The sequence below is a fragment of the Onychomys torridus genome, chromosome 2 (genome assembly GCF_903995425.1).
Source record: "Onychomys torridus chromosome 2, mOncTor1.1, whole genome shotgun sequence".
Taxonomy (NCBI): Eukaryota; Metazoa; Chordata; class Mammalia; order Rodentia; family Cricetidae; genus Onychomys; species Onychomys torridus.
This window is the reverse complement of record NC_050444.1, coordinates 156880788-156903297: the sequence shown is the minus strand read 5'-3', so window position 1 is coordinate 156903297 and position 22510 is coordinate 156880788. Positions and strand designations below refer to the sequence as shown.

General features: G+C 41.7%; 1 protein-coding gene across 2 annotated transcripts in view; it reads left to right on the top strand.

The window, feature by feature from the left end:
• Pdpn (podoplanin) overlaps positions 1-20782 on the top strand; it is a 40363-nt gene extending 19581 nt beyond the window's left edge. Inside the window, exons 2-6 of one of the 2 annotated variants that reach the window (XM_036178674.1) lie at positions 5159-5295; positions 12224-12380; positions 17107-17145; positions 18217-18328; positions 19142-20782. In XM_036178674.1, coding sequence (XP_036034567.1) covers positions 5159-5295; positions 12224-12380; positions 17107-17145; positions 18217-18328; positions 19142-19148 — 452 coding nt within the window. In that variant the 3' untranslated portion in view covers positions 19149-20782. Of the gene's footprint in view, positions 1-5158; positions 5296-12223; positions 12381-17106; positions 17146-18216; positions 18333-19141 lie in introns of those variants that run through there. The other variant, XM_036178675.1, reaches the window with a different exon arrangement.
• Positions 20783-22510: the final 1728 nt, after the last annotated feature.

Here is a 22510-nt window from a genome sequence, read left to right as displayed (position 1 = left end):
AGCCTGGTCTACAGAGCGAGATCCAGGAAAGGCACAAAGCTATACAGAGAGACTCTGTTTCGGGGGGGAAAAAAAAAAGATTTTTATTGAAGATTTATGACTGCAACATTGTATCTACTACAATATCCAGTTTAGCATGCTATCAAATTCTACAACTTTAAAAACAAATATCAGAGCTAGGTATTGTGATAACCCGTAATCAAGCACTTAAAAGGCTAAGGCAGGAGGATTTTAGGAGTTTAAGGCCAGCCTGAGCTACATAATGAGATCCCATCTCCAAACAAACAAAAATATGAAAGAAATGCTATACACAAATACGTCCTTATTGAATAATTTAATTTTTAGGATTTATTTTTTATTATTTTAATGTGTATGTGTATGAATGAATGTCATGGGTACGCAGATGTTCTCAGGCCAGAAAAGGACATGGGATCCCCAGGAATTTGAAGTTACAGCTGGTTGCGAGCTGCCCGGTATGGGTACTGGGAACTGAACTTGGGTCCTCTGCATGAGCAACAAACACTCTTAACTGCTGAGCTGTTTCTCCAGTCCCGCCCACCCCCGTGGTCCCGCCTGCCCTGCTGTCCCACAGCCACTTGTAAAATAATCACTCAGAGGCTTAATATTAATTATCAACCGTATGGCCTGTGGCAGGCTTCTCTTATAACTTAGCCCGTTTTTATTAATCTGTAAGTTGTCACATGGCCTTGGCATTACCGGTCTGCTGGCATCTTGCTGCTCCTTCAGCAGCAGCTGGTGTCTCCCTGTCCTCTTCTTCTCTCCATGTATCTGCTTGGAGATTTCCCACCTGCCTCTAACCTGCCTTGCCATAGGCCAATGCATTTATTTATTAACCAGTCAGAGCAACACATATTTACAGCATCCAGAAAGACATCCCACAGCAAATCTTTTTACATTTATTTTTTGTTTGTTGGGGGTGGGATACATATACCATGGCATGCATTTAGAAGCCAGAGGACAACTTGAAAGAGTGGGTTCTCTCCTTCCACTATGTGGGTTCCAGGTTGGAACTCAAGTTGCCAGGCTTGGCAGCAAGCACCTTTACCAACTGACTCATCTTGACAGCCCATAAATTTGAAAGTTGACAGTTGTATTAGAATTATACACAAAGATAAAATCATTCACAGGGTCTGGTGATATTGCTCAGTGGTTAAGAGCACGTGCTGCTCTTTCAGAGGACCCGGGTTTGGCTCCCAGAACCCATGTAGCAGCTCATAGTAGTCTGCAAACTGGGCACAATGTTCTGGTGCACAGTTCAGGTCTTGGCTTCCAAACTTTTTAAGAACCTTAATGTAAAATTCATTAGTTCAGTTATCCCCTTCTAAAGAGTTCAAATTTTGGCTTAGCTTTTTAAAAATAATTTTTTAAGACTTGTTTATTTAATATGTGTGGCTGTTTGTAATTAAGTACATACAGTGCCCATAGAAGCCAGAAAAGGGCATCAAATCCCTTGGAACCGAAGTTACAGACAGTTGTGAGCTACCATGTAGGTGCTAGGAATTGAACTTGAGTCCTCTGGAAGAGCAGCCAGGGATCTTAAACCATCTCTCCAGCTCCCTGACCCAGCGTTTTAAAGAATAGCAATAAAAATGCCAAGGGATGGATTTCTCTCACGTGGAGAAGTTCTGTTGATTCTCACTCCCATGCTAGCTGCAGCTGAGTATGTCAGGAAAGTGTACTCAGGAGACCGGGAAGGGATACAGAACTTCCTGGAAAGCCAGGCTGTGAGCACTGGTTGTGACTGTAGAGTTCTCATTCTCCACTTATATAAGCATTTGTATGCGAGCATGGATGTGCAATCCTGAACGTGTGTGTGCTGGTGTGTGTATCCTAGGAGGACACGTGAGTGCAAAAACATCAATGCATGGCTTGAAGGTCACAAGAAAAGAGAAAAGGAGATGTCAACTGCTGGCTGGAAACTCGGCAGCTGGCCTAGGAGACACTCTCCATCAAGGAAAGCCTTTTGCCAAAATAATGGAGTATCTTGTAAAAATAACTTTCCCATGGAGCCAAAAAGAATGCTGGGCCAGAGAGACAAAAGACACGGCATCGTAATCTTGACGGTCATTCATAAAACACGCTTTGTCTATTCAGGGAGATTTCAGTACTTGGCTCTGTGGGCCGAGGGGAAGAAAGAACAAGGAGGAATTTTTATTGAGTTACTCTTTCAGCGAACTGAGCTTTCTATGAAGGAATTGAAGCCAGCTTCATTCAGTACTTTTGTTTTAAAAGCAAGGCTTGTTTTAAGTTAGAGACATCATATGTAAAATGATTTTGCTGAATAGATTCTGGAAACTTTTTAACAATTGATGATTTTTAAAAACTGAATACAATCCAGGGGATAAAGGGTTTTTTGTTGTTGTTGTTTTAATGTTTTCTATTACTATTGTATTAGTATTCTATTAGCTTGTATTAAGTGTACATGATACTGGGTTTCATTATGACATTTTCATACATGTGATAGTGTATTCTGGCCATATTCATCTCTTACTGGTCCCTCTCAAGTCCTTCTAGTCTCCATTCTCTTCCAAACTAACGAACTACTGATTTTCTGATTTCATATCGTGTGTGTGTGTGTGTGTGTGTGTGTGTGTGTGTGTGTGTGTGTGTGAGAGAGAGAGAGAGAGAGAGAGAGAGAGAGACCCAGTGAGTTTCACTAGGGTTGCCTACAGGAGCATGGGGGTTGCTTATGAGAGTGTGGGCATCTTACCAGTGGCTATGCCATTGAAGAAGATGTCCCATGGGATGCTTAGCTTTTAGGTAAGGATTAGTTGTCTGGAAAAAGGGCATGAAACATCTATGTAGTCCACAGGCATAATCCCTGCCCTCAGCCCACTGTAGCAAATGACCACGAGAGGAGGCCTACCATTTGTATACACTGAGTTTTTAAGGTTTTAAGGCTTTTCCTGAGGGTTTTTTAAAATTAAATTTATGAGTTTTTCTTTAATTAAATTTATTCATTTATTTTGCATCCTGACTGCAGTTTCCCCTCCCTCCTCTCCTCATTCCTTCCTCCCATCTCCCCTCTGCTTCTGTTCAGAAAGGGGCAGGCCTTCCATGGGTATCAACAAAGCATGGCATATCAAGGTGCAGTAAGACCAAGCACCTCCCCTTTATTAAGGTGGGCCAAAGCAAGCCAGTATGAGGAATAGGTTCCCAAAAGGCAGTTAAAGCGTTGAGAACAGCCCCTGCTCCCACTGTTAGGAATCCCACATAGAACAAGCTACACAACTGTCACATATATGTTGTGGGCCTAGGTCAGTCCCACGCAGGTTCACTGCTGGTGGGAGTGCAAAATTGACAGCCACTTTGGAAATCGATATGGTGGTTTCTCAGAAAACTGGGACTCAATCTACCTCAAGACACAGTGTGTTTGTTTGGTTTTGGGTATTTGGCTTTTTTTGTTGTTTGTTTGTTTTGTTTTGTTTTTAAGGATTCATATGCTAGGTAGCTCATCTGAAGCTATCCATCAGCAACTGGAATGAGGCCAGCTGCAAGGAGAAGGCTCCTGAACAGAAGAGAATTCCTCCCACCCTGCTGGCAGCAGCAGTGGAGTTATGATCAAATAGTTACCAGCCGTGTTTCTGGCTGGGCCCTCTTAACAGAGGGGAGATAAAGTATCGAAGGAAGCCTTGCTCATCAGAGCAACATCCTAGACATGGACAAACATCTGCTCTTTAATTACTCTGGGCACTTTCCAAGCATCCCTCCCTCCTTTTCCTCTGATGCATGCTCTTCTTTCGCAACTGCATTTAGTCATGGCATTTCCAGAGCTGCTCCATCTAGGGAGGAAGCCCATGGCCAGTGAGTCAGATTTGTAACTTGTGAAAAGGCTCTCGTGAATTAAGAGCAGATGCCCTGGTAGTTAGTATAGAGGCAGTTAGAGGAGGATACTGTCATCTCTCACACCATTTGAGTCTATCTATTTCCCATTGCTACAACAAAAATACCCCAACCATGTAATTTATAGAATAGGTGTTTGTTCTCCTCGTGACTCTGGAGGCTAGGAAGTTCAAGAACAAGGTGCCCGCATCGGCTGGTATTATCTTTGCAGAAGACGTTACAGTAAGATTGCAAATTTCAGTTCAGATCTACCTTCCTCTTACTAACCCATCACTCATTTCTTGGGGACCTGAAGTCCTGTGGGCATTTCAAAATCTTTAAGTGTACTGCTGACTCCATATGTAATTTGGTGGTGCATGAATTTAACCCCTGCACTCAGGAGGCAGAGGCAGGTGGATCTCTGTAAGTTCCGAAGTCAGCCTGGTCTACAGAGTGAGTTCCAGGGCAGCCAGCGATATGTAGAGAGACCCTGTCTCAAAAAAAGAAGTTGAGATCAGTCTATGAAGTCAGAGGATCAGTGATCTTAATTATCCAAGTAAGCAGCAATCTCAATTAAATAGTAATGGAGAATTGGCTTTATTGTTGTTGTTTTAAATTTTATTGCATCAGATTTATTTATGGGGGAGGGGCACATGTCATGGCACACATGTGACCTTCAGAGGACAACTTGCAAAAGTTGGTTCCCTCCTTCCACCAAATGGGTCCCAGGTTTGATCTCAGATTATGAGGCTTGGCAGCAAGCTCTTTTACCTTCTCAGCCATCTTGCTAGTCCTATGCAAAATTTTTTTTGACTGATTAATGTTTTGGTGCTGGGAATTGAGAACATGTGTTCTCCTGCTGGGCTACACACCTAACCCTGAGAGTTTAATTGTAAAAAGTGAACAGACATTTATTTTCTTGGAAATTGTAGGTTTGCACAGAGCATGGACCCAGGTGTTTCTAGAAAACTTTTCAGATGATTCTATGGAGTTTTTCTGGTCTGTGCAATACTTTGCCCATCTGAATGCATTAGCCAGGAAGACACTGGCTCTTTACTTGAAAAGGGAAGGGTAGGCATGTTCTTATCCAGCACTAGCTAGCAGCTTCACCATGCATCCCATTTTCCTTTGCTTCTCAATGGAGACAACCAGGCATGGTGTGTGTCAGAGGCACCACAAGGACAGTGGTGTGGACCCTGGTACTGTGACAGGTCAGAAAGGACCACACTTTACACAGTATAAGAAACATAATCGTGACTCTAGACGGCCAATTGACTTTGCCCACATCGTTTGCAGACTGTCCTTTCTTTCTCAGGGGCTGTAGGCTGGCTAGAAGATGATATTGTGACCCCAGGTACAGGAGATGGCATGGTGATCCCAGGTCTAGATGACGGAACATCAATCACAGGTGCTACTGGAGGACTGAATGAACCCACTGGCAAGGCACCTCTGGTGAGTGTCCAGGGAAAGGGGGGTTGGCTCCAAAGAGGTGGTCACGTGCCAGGGTATGATGTATACTTATATATGAAATCAGCTGCCATACAAAGAAATAGTGGTGTGGCTCATGACAGAAGGTACATCCAAGTCTCATCTAGGGAGAACAGAGCTTGTGTGGTGGGACAGACAATTTGAGAGCAATAGACTACATCTTCTCAAAGTAGTAAGAAATCAGCTTAGTATTTGCAAACCTGAGCTGAGGCCAAGTGTAGTGTCACGTGCCTGTAATTTTAATACCCAGGAGGCAGAAGCAGGCAAATCTCAGTAAATATGGACCAGCCTGGTCTACATGGTAAGTTCCAGGACAACTAGAGCTACATAGTGAGACTCTGTCAAATCAATGAATGAACTAAAAAGGACTGGATTCAAGAAGGAGCTTTGTTAGGTCTCTGGGAATGTGGGAGAGGGTCGCCCAGAGAGAGCATGAAAGCCCCAAACCAGTGACTACACAACTTCACTATGTATCTCTTCCTCCAGATCTTTACTCTGTCCTCAGTGATGAACAATGAAAAAGTTAAAAGCCAGCACTGGGCTGGGGAAACTGCCCAGTCAGTACCATGCATGCCTTGCAAGCATGAGCACCTGAGTTCAATACCTAGAACCCATGTAAAGGCCAGAGGGAATAGTTCCTACTTGTAAGCCTAGCTCTGGAGAGGCAGAGAAAGGTGGATCTCTGGGGTTTGCTGGCCAGCTAGCCTAGCCTAATAGGCATGCCTCAGGCTAGTGACAAACCTGTCTCATGAAACAACAAAAACACATCCACACACTTCCACTATGTAGATGGATTTTTCTTTGGGCTACCAGCTCACAAAGAATGACACAGAGACTACGGAGACTTATTAATTATGAAAGCTCAGACTTAGAATTGCCCCACTAGCTCTTATAATTTAAACTAACCCATCTATATTAATCTGTTTTGTCTCATGGCTTTTTACCTCTCTTCCATCTTGTATCTCCTTTTTCCTCTCCATCTTCTCTAGTGTCTCTCATGCCTAGATTCAGCTCTTCTTTTCTCTCTGTCCAGAAGTCCTGCCTAACTTCTTCCTGCCTTGCTAATGACCATTCAGCTCTTTATTAAACCAATCACAGTGACACAGCTTTACATAGTGTAAAGGAATATTCCACAACATTTCCTTCTTTTTGTCTAAATAAAAAGGAAAGGTTTTAACTCTAACATAATAAAACTATAAACAATAAAAACAATTACCAGGTAAGAATTACATTCATGGTGTCCAGTCCATTTGTATTTGGCAAATTCAGAGAAAATACTCTATTATCCATCCTTTCTTGATGAGTCCAAAGTTTTGTACCTAATTTACTTTCTATCATGACTAAGGAAAACTGTAACTATAACTGTCTAGTTTTCAACCTCATCAAAGATCCCAGAAGAATACAATATTATTGGAGTAAACAGGAAGTGCCGAGCAAACAACTTCTAAAACTAAGGAAGGACAGATATATCTGGCAGCATGGACAATCATCCAAGGTTCCCCTTTAATATTGGGGCATCCACCTGTGGCCTAGAGGCCTAGAATATCTGACAGACTTTTTTGTGAATCAGAAATTTTTGAAGGACTATCCTACCATGTCCTGGCAGAGTTCTGCAGTTGCTTTCTTTTGTGTCTTCTTTATCCAGTTTGAACAGCATACTGTCAGCAGTCGAGGCAAGGACATTTTCTTGCCCAAATGGCTATTTTTTGCCACAAAGAAAGCAAACTCTATATGAAGGTTCTTTGATGTCCACCATCCTTTTATGAAATATATTGGTACAGCCAGGAGCAGATGTGTCTCACTGTCATGAAAAGCCTTAGGTTATTAAAACATCTTAAATACTATATTCTGTATATCTCTGAAGTGTTTGAAAACCATGTATCTATCTACAATATATCAGTTTAACCATGAAAACATACCTAATGTGACTACAAGTTTGTTGGCATAGATGACTAACTGTTAACCTGTCTTTTTAAAATTATATTTAATAGCTTTCAAGGACTAGAACTTTACATTACATTTTTAAATGAGCTATATAGGTACAATACCTTAAATAAGAATAAAACATATATATGTTTATATGTTTTATATATGATAACAAAAATAATCTTAAGTTTGTATCAATATACAAAAATCCATACCAATGTAAAATATTTGAGACTAATGGTTATTTAAAAGTAGATTCAACAATCCATCCTTTTATCCCATCATTTCTGTATTACATCTCCCTTTTTCTTTTTTCAGAAAGAGATCCCTGAATTTTATCTTTCTCCCTGACTTGTAACCAACCACCCTAAATGATAACAAACATCCATAACCCATCGAACAACCAAAAACCACCTACCCCACCTCTTGAGAATGTGGGCATCATGTTCCCTAGACTGCTTCCTGTTGTCTGGGGACAATGACATTTTAGAGGATGGTGTAGAAATGTATTATATACAAATAATAGGATAAAAAGGTAGATTATTGAATCTATTCTAAAAAAAAGAGAGATATAGAAATGATAGGATAAAAGGGTAGATTATGCCAGACATTGGTGGCGCATGCCTTTAATCCCAACACTCAGGAGGCAGAGGCAGATGGATCTCTGTGAGTTCAAGGCCAGCCTGGTCTACAAAGTGAGTTCCAAGAAAGGTGCAAAGCTACACAGAGAAGCCCTGTCTTGAAAAGCTAAAATAAATAAATAAATAAATAAATAAATAAATAAATAAATAAATAAAAATGGTAGATTATTTAATCGATTCTGAAAAAAAAATGGGAGAATATGGATATGATAAGACAAAAGGTAGATAATCAAATATACTTTAAAAAAGCAACTTTGTTTTAAATATTTTACATTGGATTGAATTTTTGTATATTGTATACAAATTTGAGATTAATTTTGTTAGAAAATATTGCAGATATATTTGTTATTGCAGAACTCTTGTTCAAGGTTCAAGGTATTGTACCTATACAGTTAATTTAACAATGGAATGCAAATTACTAGACCTTGAAAGTTATTATTACCAACTAATTAGGGTATAAAGAAATGCAAGTTAGTATTCACCTATTACAATTGAGCTTGTTATCATATTAGGTATGTTTTCAAGATCAAACAAAAATATATTTTAGATATATCATCTTCAAATACTTTAGAGAGCTACAGAAACATAGCATTTAAGCTTTAATAACAGATTCTTTTCTTATGACAATGAGACATGTCTACTCCTGGGAGCACCAATCTACTTCAGAGCAAATGATGGGCATCAAGGAAACTCTATATGGAGTTTACTTTCTTTGTGGCAAAAGTTAGCCACTGGGCAAGAAACTGCCCTTGCCTTGACTGCTGACAGTATGCTGTTCAAATGGACAAGCAGGAAACAAAAAAGACGGCTGAACTATGCCAAGACAAGGTAGGTCAGCCCTTCAGAAAATCCTACTTCACAGATAAGTCTGTCAGATATGCTAATCCTGTAGGCCGAAGATGAATGCCCCAACATTGCAGAGGAACCTTGGGTGTCCAGGGTAGCCAGCTCTTTCTGTCATTTCTCACATTTTTTGGAAGTTGCTTATTTGCACTTCTTGCTTACTCAGTTAATATTTCCTTCTTAGGTCTCTGAGGGAGTTGAAGATTAGATAGTTATAGTTTTCTTGTTAACAAATCAGAAAAGAAACTAAAGAGGTATAAAGTGTATAAGTTTGAAAGACACCAAAAGATAGTTTGGGGTTGGTAATACAAGTTAAGATAGAAAGTGAATTAGGTACAACATTTTGGACTCACCAAAATAGGATAGATAATGGAGTATTTTCTCTGAATTTTTCAAAAATGTTTATGGACTGGGCATTGTTAATGCAATTCTTGGCTGTATATATTGTATATACTTATTGTATATCATTTTTCTTATGTGTTATAACCTTCTTTTATTATTTTAGACAAAAAGCAGAAATGTAGTGATATATTGTGTACCCTGATAAAATTTGCCTGAAGATTGGAGAATAGAACAAGCCAGTAGATTAAACATAGAGGCCAGGCACTTGGGAGACAGAGATTCATTTGGATTTCTGTGAGTTCAAAGCCACCATGGACTACATGAGATTGACTCAGTCTAGGAAAGAAACAGCCAGGCAGTGGTGGCACACACCTTTAATCCTAGTACTTGGGAATCAAATGCCTTTAATCCCAGCACTTGAGATCTCATGCCTTTTCTTGGGAAGTACATGCACATTTAATCCCAGCCCTAAGAAGGATGTGATATGGATGGGCAGAGAAAGGTATATAAAGCGAGAGGAAACACGATCTAAGCCTTTTGAGGCTGAGGAGTCCTAGAGGTAAGACATGGCAGTGGCTTGTTCCTTTGTCGCTCTGGTCTTTCAGCATTACCTCAATATCTGGCTCTAGGTTTTTTATTAAAAGACCTATTAGATTTCGTACTACATCTGGCACCCAATATGGCACCCAATTTTAGAATTTGTGCAACAAGAGGACCCTGAGGAAATTAGGATAATGATCAAGTCCTGGGAGAGCTAACTGTATCATTTTTGTTCATTCTCCGTGTGATGGGAAAGTGAAGGGCTTTAAATCTTGGCTGGATAGTCTGTGAAGCTGGACAACCTCAGCTAGCAGCTTTGAAGTTGTTCTGGATGCAAATGAAGAAACTGCAACAGAGGCATTCTGAGAGGTTGGATCACCTGGGATACTTGTCTTTATTGGTGTCTGGTCCTTTTTTTTTTTCTGAAAATACAAACTTTTAAAGGTAACATATATATCTGCATTAACACAAGTATGGGATGTGCAGTGTGCACAAGTCAGTTAAAGATTTTTCTTTTGTTTTATGTTTGAGCAGGTCAACTTTATGTTTGTTTAAACTGTATAACCAAACCTCTATCCATGCCATATGAAAGGATGACATATAATAATAAGTCATAAGGATTCTGTAGCCAAAAAGATTTACCATGTCTCCTCCGGCCTCAGCTGCTCCCATGCATTGGGATCAGCATACATGTCATCTGCCCTGTAGTCTTTCCTGGCTTCTTCCCTCATGCCTGTAGCCAAGATCCTCAGATCCTCAAGCGGTCTCCCCCAGTCAAATCCAATCTTCATTAATTTTGAAGGAATCCATAGCTTTTTGTTTCCTGTGGAAACTAAAGCACAACCTCTCCCCCAACACAACACATTCCCCAACTTCCATTCTGAAGCCAAGACATCTCTAAAGTATATAGTCTGGTTTAACTTAGCAGTCCCTTTCATAATCCAATATCTCAGCTGCTGCTGTTTTCTGTTCATTATCATTTAAAAAATTCAAAATTAACAAAGCACCATATAGGGTCCAAAATCCTTGTGTTATAATATTTTTCATCCTTATATGGCTTAATTTTTTTATATTACTTTATTCTCTCTTTAAAGACTTTACTTCATTATTTTTAAACTTTTAAAAATGATGGTCTGTACCCATTTTCTCTTTTTTCTTTAGCATCCAAGCACATTTTAAACCTATTGTACCTTGTTAGAGGTTTTGCGTGTCTGGATCTGGGTTTACTAAGCACCTGCAGCATTCTCTGAACACGTGAGACAAATCTTAAACTGTTGTGTCAGCCACAGCGTAGGGCATGGTGCTGGTGGCTAGCTCCAGCCCACAGACAACAGCTGGTAGTTGTCCCTCTATATTTCCCTGAGCACTAACCCTCCTGAGAGAATGCAGGATTAGGAAGCTATATTTGGGTCCTTATAAAGAACTTTTCTTAGCTTTCTCAGGCCCAATGTTTGGATATTCAAGCCCCACATTGGGCACCATGAGTGTTGATAGATTTTTCTTTGGGATGCCAGCTAACTAAAAATGACACAATGAGTTATTAATTATGGAAGTGTGGCTTATAGCTTAGGCTTGTCCCACTAGCTCTTATAACTTAAATTAACCCATTTATATTAATCTATGTTTTGTCTCCTGGCTTTTTACCTCTTTTCCATTCTTGCACCTCTTGTTTCCTCTCCATTTCCTGGCATCTTTCTCGTGCCTAGATTCATCTCCTCTTCTTTTCTTTCTGCCTGGAAGTCCTGCGTAACCTCTTCCTGCCTAGCTGTTGACCATTCAGCTCTTTATTAAACCAATCACAGTGACACATCTTTACACAGTGTAAAGAGATATTCCACAACAATCCACCACCACCCCTACATACATTTACACATTAAACCAGAACCATGTGCTGAACAGATGGCTCAGAGGTTAAGAGCACCGACTTCTCTTCCAGAGGTCCTGAGTTCAATTCCCAGCACCCACATGGTGGCTCACAACCATCTGTAATAAGATCTGGCAACCTCTTCTGTATACATAATAATAATAAAAAAATAAAAAAAAAAAAACAAACAAACAAAAAAAAAAAACCAGAACCACTTCCTAGCCTTCCTCTGTCACGGAATGGCTGTGAGGAATCTTTCCTGCAGGAAGTCAGCTCACTTCATGAAATCTCTTCAGCTTTGTTCATTGGATTTACTTTAGAAAGTTGCCTGTGGTGTATTGAGAATATTGAGAACATATTTAAAGGGCCTGGTACAAAGCAAGCTATCAGGGACAATGAGCTCTCCTCCTCCACACAATGCTAAATCAATGTTAAGAGAGGAAAGTGTTACTCAAGTTCCAGGGAGAGAAAAAATTAGGTGTGAGTGAGCCAGTGTTTTTGAAAGTACTAAGGGACAGGAAGTCTGCATGCTGAACATTTAAAGTTCGTTTCTGCCTGACCTTGGTTTTATTCCCATCTCCACCCTTGTTTTCTTTTTTTGTTTGTTTCCATCTGGAATTTATATTTGCATTTGTTGAATGTATACTACCTTAAAACCTTTCCTGCAGGAAGTCGGACACTGTACATTTCAAACTTCCGGCTTCCTTTTGTGTTTTGCCTCATTCACTTCTAACAGGTACCAACCGAGAGAGAGAGTAGAACAAATCTTCCCATTGAGGAATTCTCAACCCCAGCAATCCCAGACGATGATGACAAAGAGCATATGACCACAACCACTGTCAAAATGGTGACTAGCCACTCTGCGGATAAGGAAACAAGTCACCCCAACAGAGGTGGGTCCACTTTTACATAATCCATGAAACCCCTCCGTAGAGGAATCAGAGGACTTGAGGGAATGAGAGTACAAATTCCATACCAGGCTTCGTGTGCTGGGTACAGAATTCAATACCCACTTTCCTTTATTGGCTTTCTGGCACTATCTCTGAACCTTGAATGGTAACTAGTGGCAACCCCCTGCAAGGGCCAGTCACTGGCTCCTGCTGTTGCATTGCTGACCCCTGTTAAGAACCTTGTGTTGGCAGCTAGAGAGGTGTCTCAGTGGCTAAGAGCACATACTTTCAGAGCTCAGTTCTCTGCATCTCACGACCTTCTGTGGCTCCAGTTCCAAGGAACCCAACACCTTTGTCTTCTTAGGGTGCCACACACAAATACATACACATAACGAAAGTAAAATAAGTACTTAAAAAGGAAAAAACATCTTGTGTAAGACAGGTCCTCTGGCTCAATAGGTCATCAGGTAAAGGTGCTTGCTGCCAAGCTTGACCGCCTGACTTCAATCCCTGGAGCATACATGAAGGAGAGAATCAAAGCCTGAAAAGTGTCTTCTGCAGGACACTACAGCACAGTGCCCACAGACATACAGCTAAATAAATGAATGGATAAGTAAATAATAATAATTTTTAAAGTATTTTGTATTGACACTCAAGAGTAACAATTCTACACTGAAGTTTTCTGTTTTACCTTATGGCTATTGTAAGCCATGTTGAGCTGTGATTGAAAAGCAGTCTAATCTATGCTATCAGACTGGGCAGGGACCTGGTAGGCCTGCCTATTATGACTCCTCTTGGCTCCTCTGTACAGCATTCATTTCCCCAGAGTCCAGTGCTTGGACATTACTGTAGTAATGAAGGTCTTTAAACTTACTGTGGCACAGATAAGAGGGTGGTGGCACATGCCTTTAATCTCAGCACTCTGGAAGCAGAGGCAAGCAGATCTCTGTGGCTTGAAGTTTCTCAGTCCTGCCCAGCCCTGCAGTCCCACAGCCATTTATAAAATAATCACTCAGAGGCTAATATTAATTATAATCTGTATGGCCTATGGCTTCAGCTTCTTGCTAGCTAACTATTTCATCTTAACACATCCCTATTAATCTATATGTTGCCACGTGGCCATGGCATTACCAGTCTGCTGGTATCTTGTTGTTGCTTTGGCTCACATCTCTCTCCACTCTGCCCTTCTCTCTGTATCTGTGCTTGGATTTCCTGCCTAGCTGTAAGCTTTCTTGCCATAGGCCAAAACAGCTTTATTTATTATCTAATGGGAGTCATACATATTCATAACATACAGGAAGATATCCCACAGCACTTCCCCTTTTTTGTCTAATCAAAAAGGAAGGTTTTAACTTTAACATAGTAAATTTATACATAACAAAACCGTTATCAAGCAAGAATTACAATTACAATATCTAGTGTTGTGGATATCACTCTGTATAAATAAAATATTGATTGACCAGTAGCCAGGCAGGAAGTATAGGTGGGACAAGTAGAGAAGAGAATTCTGGGAAGTAGAAGGCTGAGGCGGAGAGACCTGCCAGTGGCCACCAGGACAAGGAAGATGTAAGGTACCAACCAGTAAGCCACGAGCCACGTGGCAAAGTATAGATTAATAGAAATGGGCTGAATATAAGAGTAAGAGCTAGACAATGGTAGGCCTGAGCTAATGGCCATGCACTTTAAATAATATAAGCATCTGTGTGATTATTTTATATGTGGGTTATGAGACTGAGGGGGCTTGGTGGCACCTGGAGAGAAGCTCTCCAGCTACAAATGGTGCCCAATGGCTCGAGTTCCACCTTAAACCTGACACTATTTGTATCTGTATTTGGCAAAATTAAAGAAAATATGTTATCTATCCTAGTTTTATGAGTCTAAAGTTTTATATCTAATTTCTCTTTTATCACAACTAAGGAAAACTATAATTATAACTGTCTAGTCTTCAACTCCATCAAAGACCCCAGAAGGATATACTATTACATGAGTAAACAGGAAGTGCATGGCAAGCAACCTCTAATTCTAGAAATGACAGACATCTTTCTGCCTGGCCAGTCATCCAAATTTCCTTTATAACATTGAGGTATCTATCTTCAGCCCAAGTCTCTGGCATAGCTTTCAATAAAGCAGGAAATTTTAAGGACTGTTCTGCTCATTCTGGCTAAGTTCATGTCTTATAGAGTGTCTGGCAGTTTCTTCTTTGAAGTAGGAAAGACCATCTCACCTTGCAAAATTTAGTGGTCACCTTCCTATGGATCCTGCATGTCCAGTTTATACAGCAGCCTATCAAGCAGTTGAGGCAAGGGCACTTTTTTGCCCAGTGGCTAATATTTGCCACAAAGAAAGCAAACTCCATAATGCATTTCTTCAGTGCCTATCATCCTCTTTGAAGTAATTGGTGCTGCCAGAAGCAGATGTGTTTCACTGTCCAGAAAAGTCTAAGTTCTTAAAATGTTTTAAATACCATATTCTGTAGGTCTTTAAAGTGTTTGAAGATTACCTACCTAATTGAAATATACCTTTGTATATCTAAAAAACTTAACTAACATGACTATAAGTTTCATTATCATAGGTAACTATTAATCTGTGTTTCTTACTTATATTTTACAGTTTTAAATGAATTGCATAAACATAGTGCCTTAAACAATATTAGAAATATACATACAGTATAACAAAATTAACCTTAAACTTGTATCAATAAATTAAAATCCATAGCAATGTAACATATTTCTAACCAGTTGTTGCTTTTTAAAAGTAGATTCAATAATTACCCTTTTATCCTATCATATCTATATCCTACAAATCTCTGTGAGTCTGAGCCAGCCTGGTCTACAAAAGTGAGTTCCGGGACAGCCAGGACTGTCACACAGAGAAACCTTGTCTCAAAAATCAAACCAAACCAAACCAAACCAAACTTACAAAAGTAGAGAGAATTTCTTTGATCTGTTCCAAGATAGGCAAACTGTGGGGGAAGATTAGAGTTTGGATGAATTACTTTTCTCATTGCTGGCTTGAACTGTCTGACAAGAAGCAGCTTCAGGGAGAAAGGGTTTATTCTGGTTTACAGGGTAAAGGAATATGGCCATGGTGGCAGGCAAGGCATGGAGGCAGGAGGGGTAGATGCTAGTCACATTGCATCTGCAGACAGGAGACAAAGTGTAGACCGGAACTGAAGCTGGGCTCTAAATCTCAAGTCTGCCCTTGGTGACCAACTTCCTCCAGCAAAGCATTGCCCCCTAATAAATTCACAACTTCCCTAACAATACCACCAATGGCAGGGCAGGGGTGGGGAACGGAGCGTCAGACTCATCAGCCTATTGGGGATGTTTCACATCCACTACATTTCCTTAGGACTTTTTTCTCACATGTGCAGGGCTGGGGATCAAGTCTGAGATGTGCTTGGCATGTAAGGGTGTTAAGTTAGCATTCCATCCCTGCACTGTATCCTTAGCCTGAGAGTAAAGCTTCTACAGTCTGCCTGCTTCAGGGAGGGTGTTATGAGCCAAGAACTGTGAATGAAAACCTCCCTCCCCCAATACATGTCACATCACAGCCAGTTTTACTTCTGAAAATTGTTGACCTTCCAGAGCAGTGATTCTCAACCTTCCTAATGTTACGGCCCTTTAATACAGTTCTGCATGTTGTGCTGACCCCCAAAGGAGTTGCAACCCACAGGTTGAGAAATGTTGCTCTAAGGTTATTTTTGAAAGCTGTGAGGTAAGGTTCCAAGGGAAACATCTGATCTTCCCTTCCCTCCAGTTCCTCAGTGGATCATGGGTATCATCTGCAGCCGAGGCAAATAGCCACCTTAAATCCAGAATTAAGGACTCTATGTGTAAAATGGATAATGGGAGAAACTAAGTAAAGCACCTCTATTCTAAAATAGGAGTCGTGGGAAACTCTCCTCAAGGAACTCAGGTGGAGAATGTGTGTATTGTGGCTATCAGGCTGGACTAGAATGCTGGTGTAAACCCTCAAGGAACAGGGGTGGAAGTCACAAAGGACCAGTTTTCTTTCTTTCTTTTTTTTCTTTCAAGATTTATTTATTTACTATGTATACAGAAGAGGGCACCAGATCTCATTACAGATGGTTGTGAGCCACCATGTGGGTGCTGGGAATTGAACTCAGGACCTCTGGAAGAGCAGTCGGTGCTTTTAACCTCTGAGCCATCTCTCCAGCCCAGGACCAGTTTTCATTCAGCAGGGTGCTGCCCCATGAAGTACAGATCTGACCACCAAAGAAGAATGGAGGATTAGATAGCAGGAGATTCCTCACAGCCCGGGCCACCTCTTCCCAAATTAGAAATCCACTCTAGAAATGCTTAGATGACCTTCCTCACCACTTTCTGTGCTTTCCAGGAGAAAAGGTGAGGTCACCACACCTGAATTATTTTGCTCACTCAGTGCCCCAAAGTTCCCAACCTTTTATTTCACAGCTCTGTGGCTCAGTGGCCTTGACTCTTAAAAATCAGATAAGATAAGATCCAATGGGTACAAAAGTACCAAGAGCCTGTAGGTTGGAAGTAACAGTCAAAAATTGTTGATAATAGTTACAAAGACAGCAATCTGTCAGAGCTGGCTTCTGAACCTTCTAGCAGGTTTGTTGAGGAAATTACCCTCTTTGCATATGTTTTGTTACATTCCACTTAAGGTAAATTCATCTGCCAACTGTTAAATTATAGTCATTAAATCCTAATAATTTTCTTTCATTGCATTTTTCCCTTTCCAGATAACACAGCTGACGAAACACAGACAACAGATAAGAAAGGTAAATGAGATTTTGGTCTTTTGGGGGAGATAAAAAGAAGGTTTCTTTGAACCTAATTTTTTGAGAGGAATTTTTCTTTCTTGAATCTCATACAAACAAGAACAGAATGGACCATCTTCCAAAAAAGAGACGATGCGCTTCCTCCCTCCCTTCCTTGAGTTTTGAAGTCCTGGGAGTTGAACCCAGCACTTTATGCATGCTAAGCTAATGCTCCACCACTAAGTAACAGTCCCAGCCCATTTTTAACTTTTTTACTTTGAGAGAGAGTATCACTAAGCTTGCCCAGGCTGGCAACTCTGTAGCCCAGGCTGACATTGAGTTTGCAATCCCCTGCCTCATCTTCACGGGTAGTGGGTATTGTAGGACTGCTGTGCCAGGCTCAGCAACTTCAATTTTCTAATTATTAAGAGAGAAAAGGAAATTCCATAGATTTGAAAGGCAATAGGTCTACGGGTGTAGTTAAGTTGTAAAGCACTTGGATGGTATGGGAACCCAGTACGACATAAATCATATTCTCTGTCTCTCTCTCTCTCTCACACATAGGCATACACACACATACACACACACACACACACACACACACACACACACACACACACACACACACACACACAGAGTGTATTTACTTAATGACAAGCTGGCATCTTTGTTCTTCATTGGTATGGAAATTATTTGAGCTTTTCCCAATAATGTTGGTTGTAGGTTTGTCATATAGAGCCTGTCTTATGTTGAGATAAGTTCCTTCTAGTCTGAGTTTTCTGGGGCTTTGGTCATTGACTAGCTGTAAAGAAGCACGTCCATCAACAGTGAGGCCAGCGTGTCATATGTAGAAATTCAGAGATTCAGAAGCTATTTGATTCACAAGATGGGATTAGAGCAGAGCTGGGGCCCGGGCTTGGTGGCATGGTACCTGACTAGCATACTCAAGGCCTGGGTTTGCTCCCTGGCACCAAGAAGATAAAAAGGGCTCAGCACTTGACTCAGAGTACTCTCTGCTGAGAGCAGCAGGGCCATATTATTGCTTACATCTGTTTCTTCCTGGGACTCACGGTTCTTTTCCCTTCCGTTCAGAGGGCTTGGCAGTCGTGACCCTGGTTGGAATCATAGTTGGTGTCCTGTTAGCCATCGGCTTCGTTGGAGGGATCATCGTTGTGGTTATGAGGAAAATTTCTGGGAGGTTCTCGTAAGTAACCTCTTACCTGCATGTGATATGTGAACGTAGGCAGTCCTGCTCACCACTCAAACCTCTGCATGTGTAGAAACCTCTGCAAGAGGTCTTCTTTGGAAGCCATGACCTCCACAGCTGCAGCCTGTGACATTTCCTAGGGACAGATGTCCGTGTTAGCTTTAGAGCCCAAGATTCCTTTGAGGTCTGAGCAGATTTGATCTCTCAACTTAATTATCCAACTATCCAAACTTGAAAGAAAATCCAAACCAACTTGTAACTTGCTTCCTAATCTCCTTGCTCTCTCCAGCCATCAAAGGCAGGCGCACTGGAGAAAAAAAAACACCTGTCACAGTGCTAGGCCCCCATTCTGATGAGGAATTGTGGGGGGTGGGCAGGCCTTTTGTATTTATATCACTCCTTCACACCTGTCCTGCACACCCTACCACCACAGAGGTCAGGCATATATCTTTCTGGCATTGACTTTAGGAGGGAAGAGCCTTACTCCTGACTAAACTTCCTTCACAATGTTCCAACTTAGGGTCAGAGAAAAACCAGAGAAGTATGATGGGTGGGGAGGGGAGGGGATGAGTCATCTACGGCTGGGAGCTGTGCTGATAGACAGCTGTCAATGCGTCTTGTGTGGAAATGTCTGGAGTCCTGACCTTGGCTATGGAGGGGTTAGGTGTAGAGGGGAATAGCTGGGAAGTAAAGGTGCAGGGTTCTGGGACAGAAATCACAGAAAAGGACAATAGGCTCAGTGACTGTGGGGCAGGGAGTGACTAGTCCTGAACACAGTAAGAGAAGTAATAATTCTCTTTATTTTCACAGGCCCTAAAGAGCTGAGCAGATCCGGCTGTTCTCCCAACACACCAGAAAATAAGAGAGCTTCCAGCTTCCCCCGTTCCCCGTCCTCCACTTGTGGAGGAAGATGACCCATGGAATGGCCACCCCACCCACAGCCATGGCGACTCCTCCACTCTCAGAAGTACCAAAAGAAAGACAGATGAGAAGCCATGGCCCCTTGAAGCATATGCCTTTGGAAAACAGACGTTTTTAATATAAATTTTATAATCGATGATTCAAAAGACAGCATGTATAGATAACTGAGAGAAACTACATAAACTGGCTTGTAACCAAGACGGCATCACCAACTGGCTTTAGCAAGTGTAACCATAGCTTCATCCTGGTTATTCCCTGCTACTGGTAAGAGGCAGAGGGATCTGGAAATGTTTATTGAATCTGTGGAGTCCTTGGCTCCAATGTTACGTCAAAGAAATACGGGCTTTTTTGCAGTTGCTAACCTGTTGATATGTACACATTCCATCCTAGTGGGGTCTGTGTTTAAGTGTGTTTGAGTCATTGAGTTGCAAGTGTAAACTTAAAATTCAGGCATGATGAACAGCTCCTTAAGGGAGTCTGGTTGGACCATTTCAGAAGCATCCATTGTGGCTTCACTCCTAGGAGGATACTTTGCTGTTTACAATTCTCTAAACCATCTCTACGCCACAATGACTTGATGGCTCAGAGGTCTGTCCCCTCCGCTTCTCTTGGGTGATGGAAAGCCCATATTAAGGACCCATGTCCTTACCTCCCTAGACTCAAACCTTAGGATGACCTGCTTCTTTCTGGACTGTGGATGTCTTAATGCAGATGTTGAAAAAGCTATTGGATGTCTTAGGATGCCATAGGTTTCACAGCTGTAGAACCAAGAGCAGAACTCGGTCCTGCTATGGATTAAGTAGACTCCTGTGTATGTTTTGGTATAGGAAACAAAGTGACCAGTATCTAACATCTGCTTTCTGCCTCCGAGGAAAGACAGGGAGAGCAAAAATAATCTCGTATAATCTTAGTTGCTTCTATGTGGCTGGATGTAAAGGTCTGATTTTAAAATAACAGGTACTTCCAGTCTTCATGACATACCACATCTTTCCATTGGTTCAATCGAAAAGATCAAAATAATGAGACCCAGGGTCGCCCTGCATCTGCCATCCAGCTCAGCCCTTCTTTTCTAGTGGATGTATAGAGTTCTCCTACATGGTATTTAACACTGGCCTGGCCAGATAGTCTGTTAAAACTGTGATTATATAGTCCTTACATCCTCTAGCCTAGGAAGAGTTGACAGGATGGGGAGAAAAGTAAACCAATGTGCCTGTGTGTTGACCCAACCCGGCTGGCCCAGCAGGCTGCTCTCATCAGCTGGCTATGAGAAGCAGATCACAGGAGTCCTGTGAGTGAATCGTCTTCCTTCTCCTCATTCAGATTCCAAACTGGAACTAGAAGCAATGCCCATTTCTTCTTTCTCTCCTCTTTCCCTTCCCACCTCCATCCCACCACCCTCACTGTGAAAAATAACAGTCCAACCCCAGCTGTGCATCAGAGTCAGTGCCTGCTGGGACAAGGCTGTGCTGTCTTGGTCACCTGTGTTGGTACCCAATACAGTGTAGACATCTTTTCAAATAAAACATGATTGTGTACAAACATGAGTCCAACCTTTCACTGGGTACTTCCGTTGACCTGGATATCATTTCTGCTAATATTATAATGTTTATTTATTTATTGGTGGTTTGGATTTTTGAGATGGGGTTCCTTTGTGTAGCCCTGCCTGTCCTGGAACTTGCTTTGTAGACCAGTCTGGCCTCGAACACACCCGGCTAAGATCATACCTTTTATACCCAGCTGCCTGTTGGCTTAATGGAGAGAGAGTGTCCATGGTCACAGGAACTTTATTCCCCATGAAAGAAGTGCAACCACAGCATTCACCAGTGTCTCTGCTAACATAGAGAGGCTGAGGCCAAGGAGAGAAATAGGGTGAAACCGAGATGGCATCTCAGATCTTTAATTCTTTCTGGCCTCGGGTTAGCGGGGTCTTGCCTGGTCCTTCATTTCTCTGCACTGTGAGGAGAAACCATGTGATGGAGCAATTTTATCTCACCCTTGACACTTAAGGCCTCCCTAGAAACTTGACTTTAGATCCAGAGCTCAGCTTCCCAAGAACAGGAGGTGATACTGTCGAGTACCACTCAACCTGTTGAATGGTTCTGAAGGGGGAAGTGTGGAACTGGGAAATGATAGGTATGAAATGTAGACATAGATGAAGAAAAAGGCAGACACAGGATAGCTTTGGGAGGTTTCTGGGTCAATACCACAGACACTGAGTTTATTACTCACAGCCTTTATATACCAAAACAAGGGGGAGGGCAAAAAGACACCCACTTTCAAGGATATGATTCAAGGTACAAAGTAGAGTCAAGTGTAAACACCTCCTTAAACATCTGGTGACCAGGCCTTACAGCCTGTTACTATATTATTTTTGTGTGTATGTGTGTTTTGTAAGCATGTGTATCTGCACTACTATTGCCTGCTGCCTATGGAGGCTGGAAGAGGGCATGAGATCCCCTAGAACTGGAGTTACCAATGGCAGTGAGATGTCACATTGGTGTTGGGCATTGAACACAGGTCCTCTGGAAGAGCAGTCAGGACTCTTAACTGCTGAGCCATCTCTCTGGCCCCTTGAGATAGATTTGTGTCTCATAATCTAGGTTGCCCTTGAACTCACAATCCTCCTACCTCAGCATCCCCAGTTCTGAGATTAGAGGCACTCTGCCTGGCTCCAAACATTAGAACGTGGATTATTTTCATAGTCCCCCAGTTGAACACCCCTAATCTAAAACTCTGAGATCTACAGCACTCCAAAATCTTGAACTGAGCACCCTGTCAACTCAAAACATGTTCTTTAGCATTTCAGATTTCAAAGTTTGAAACACTTGACCTGTCCTTGGGTGTTATTCAGGGCTGTTGAATTTGTGGAACATCAGGAAGCCTGGGTGTCTGGCTCCCTGGAGAAGACTGAAATTTTGGTCTATCCACTGCCTTTTTTAAAAAATTTATTTAATAGATGCAACCCCTTGGCAGGCCATTTAACCTCTGGGGTTCATTTGTAATTTGAGACTGTGCAGAAAGCTTCTCTTGTCTCATGGGAGACTAGCCACTCCTCCTAGTCTCACATCCCTGAAGGGAAAGTGGGCCCTCCTGTTTCCAGTGCACATTCATCTTCCTTATAAACACTCCCAGGGGAGTGCTAGAAAGCAGATCTACAGTCTGCAAAGGGTGTGGGATGCTTAAGGAAACGACCTTGTCTACTCCTCCATCCCGGACATCTGGGGTGGTGGTGGTGATGAAGCTCCCAGTTGCTGCTGT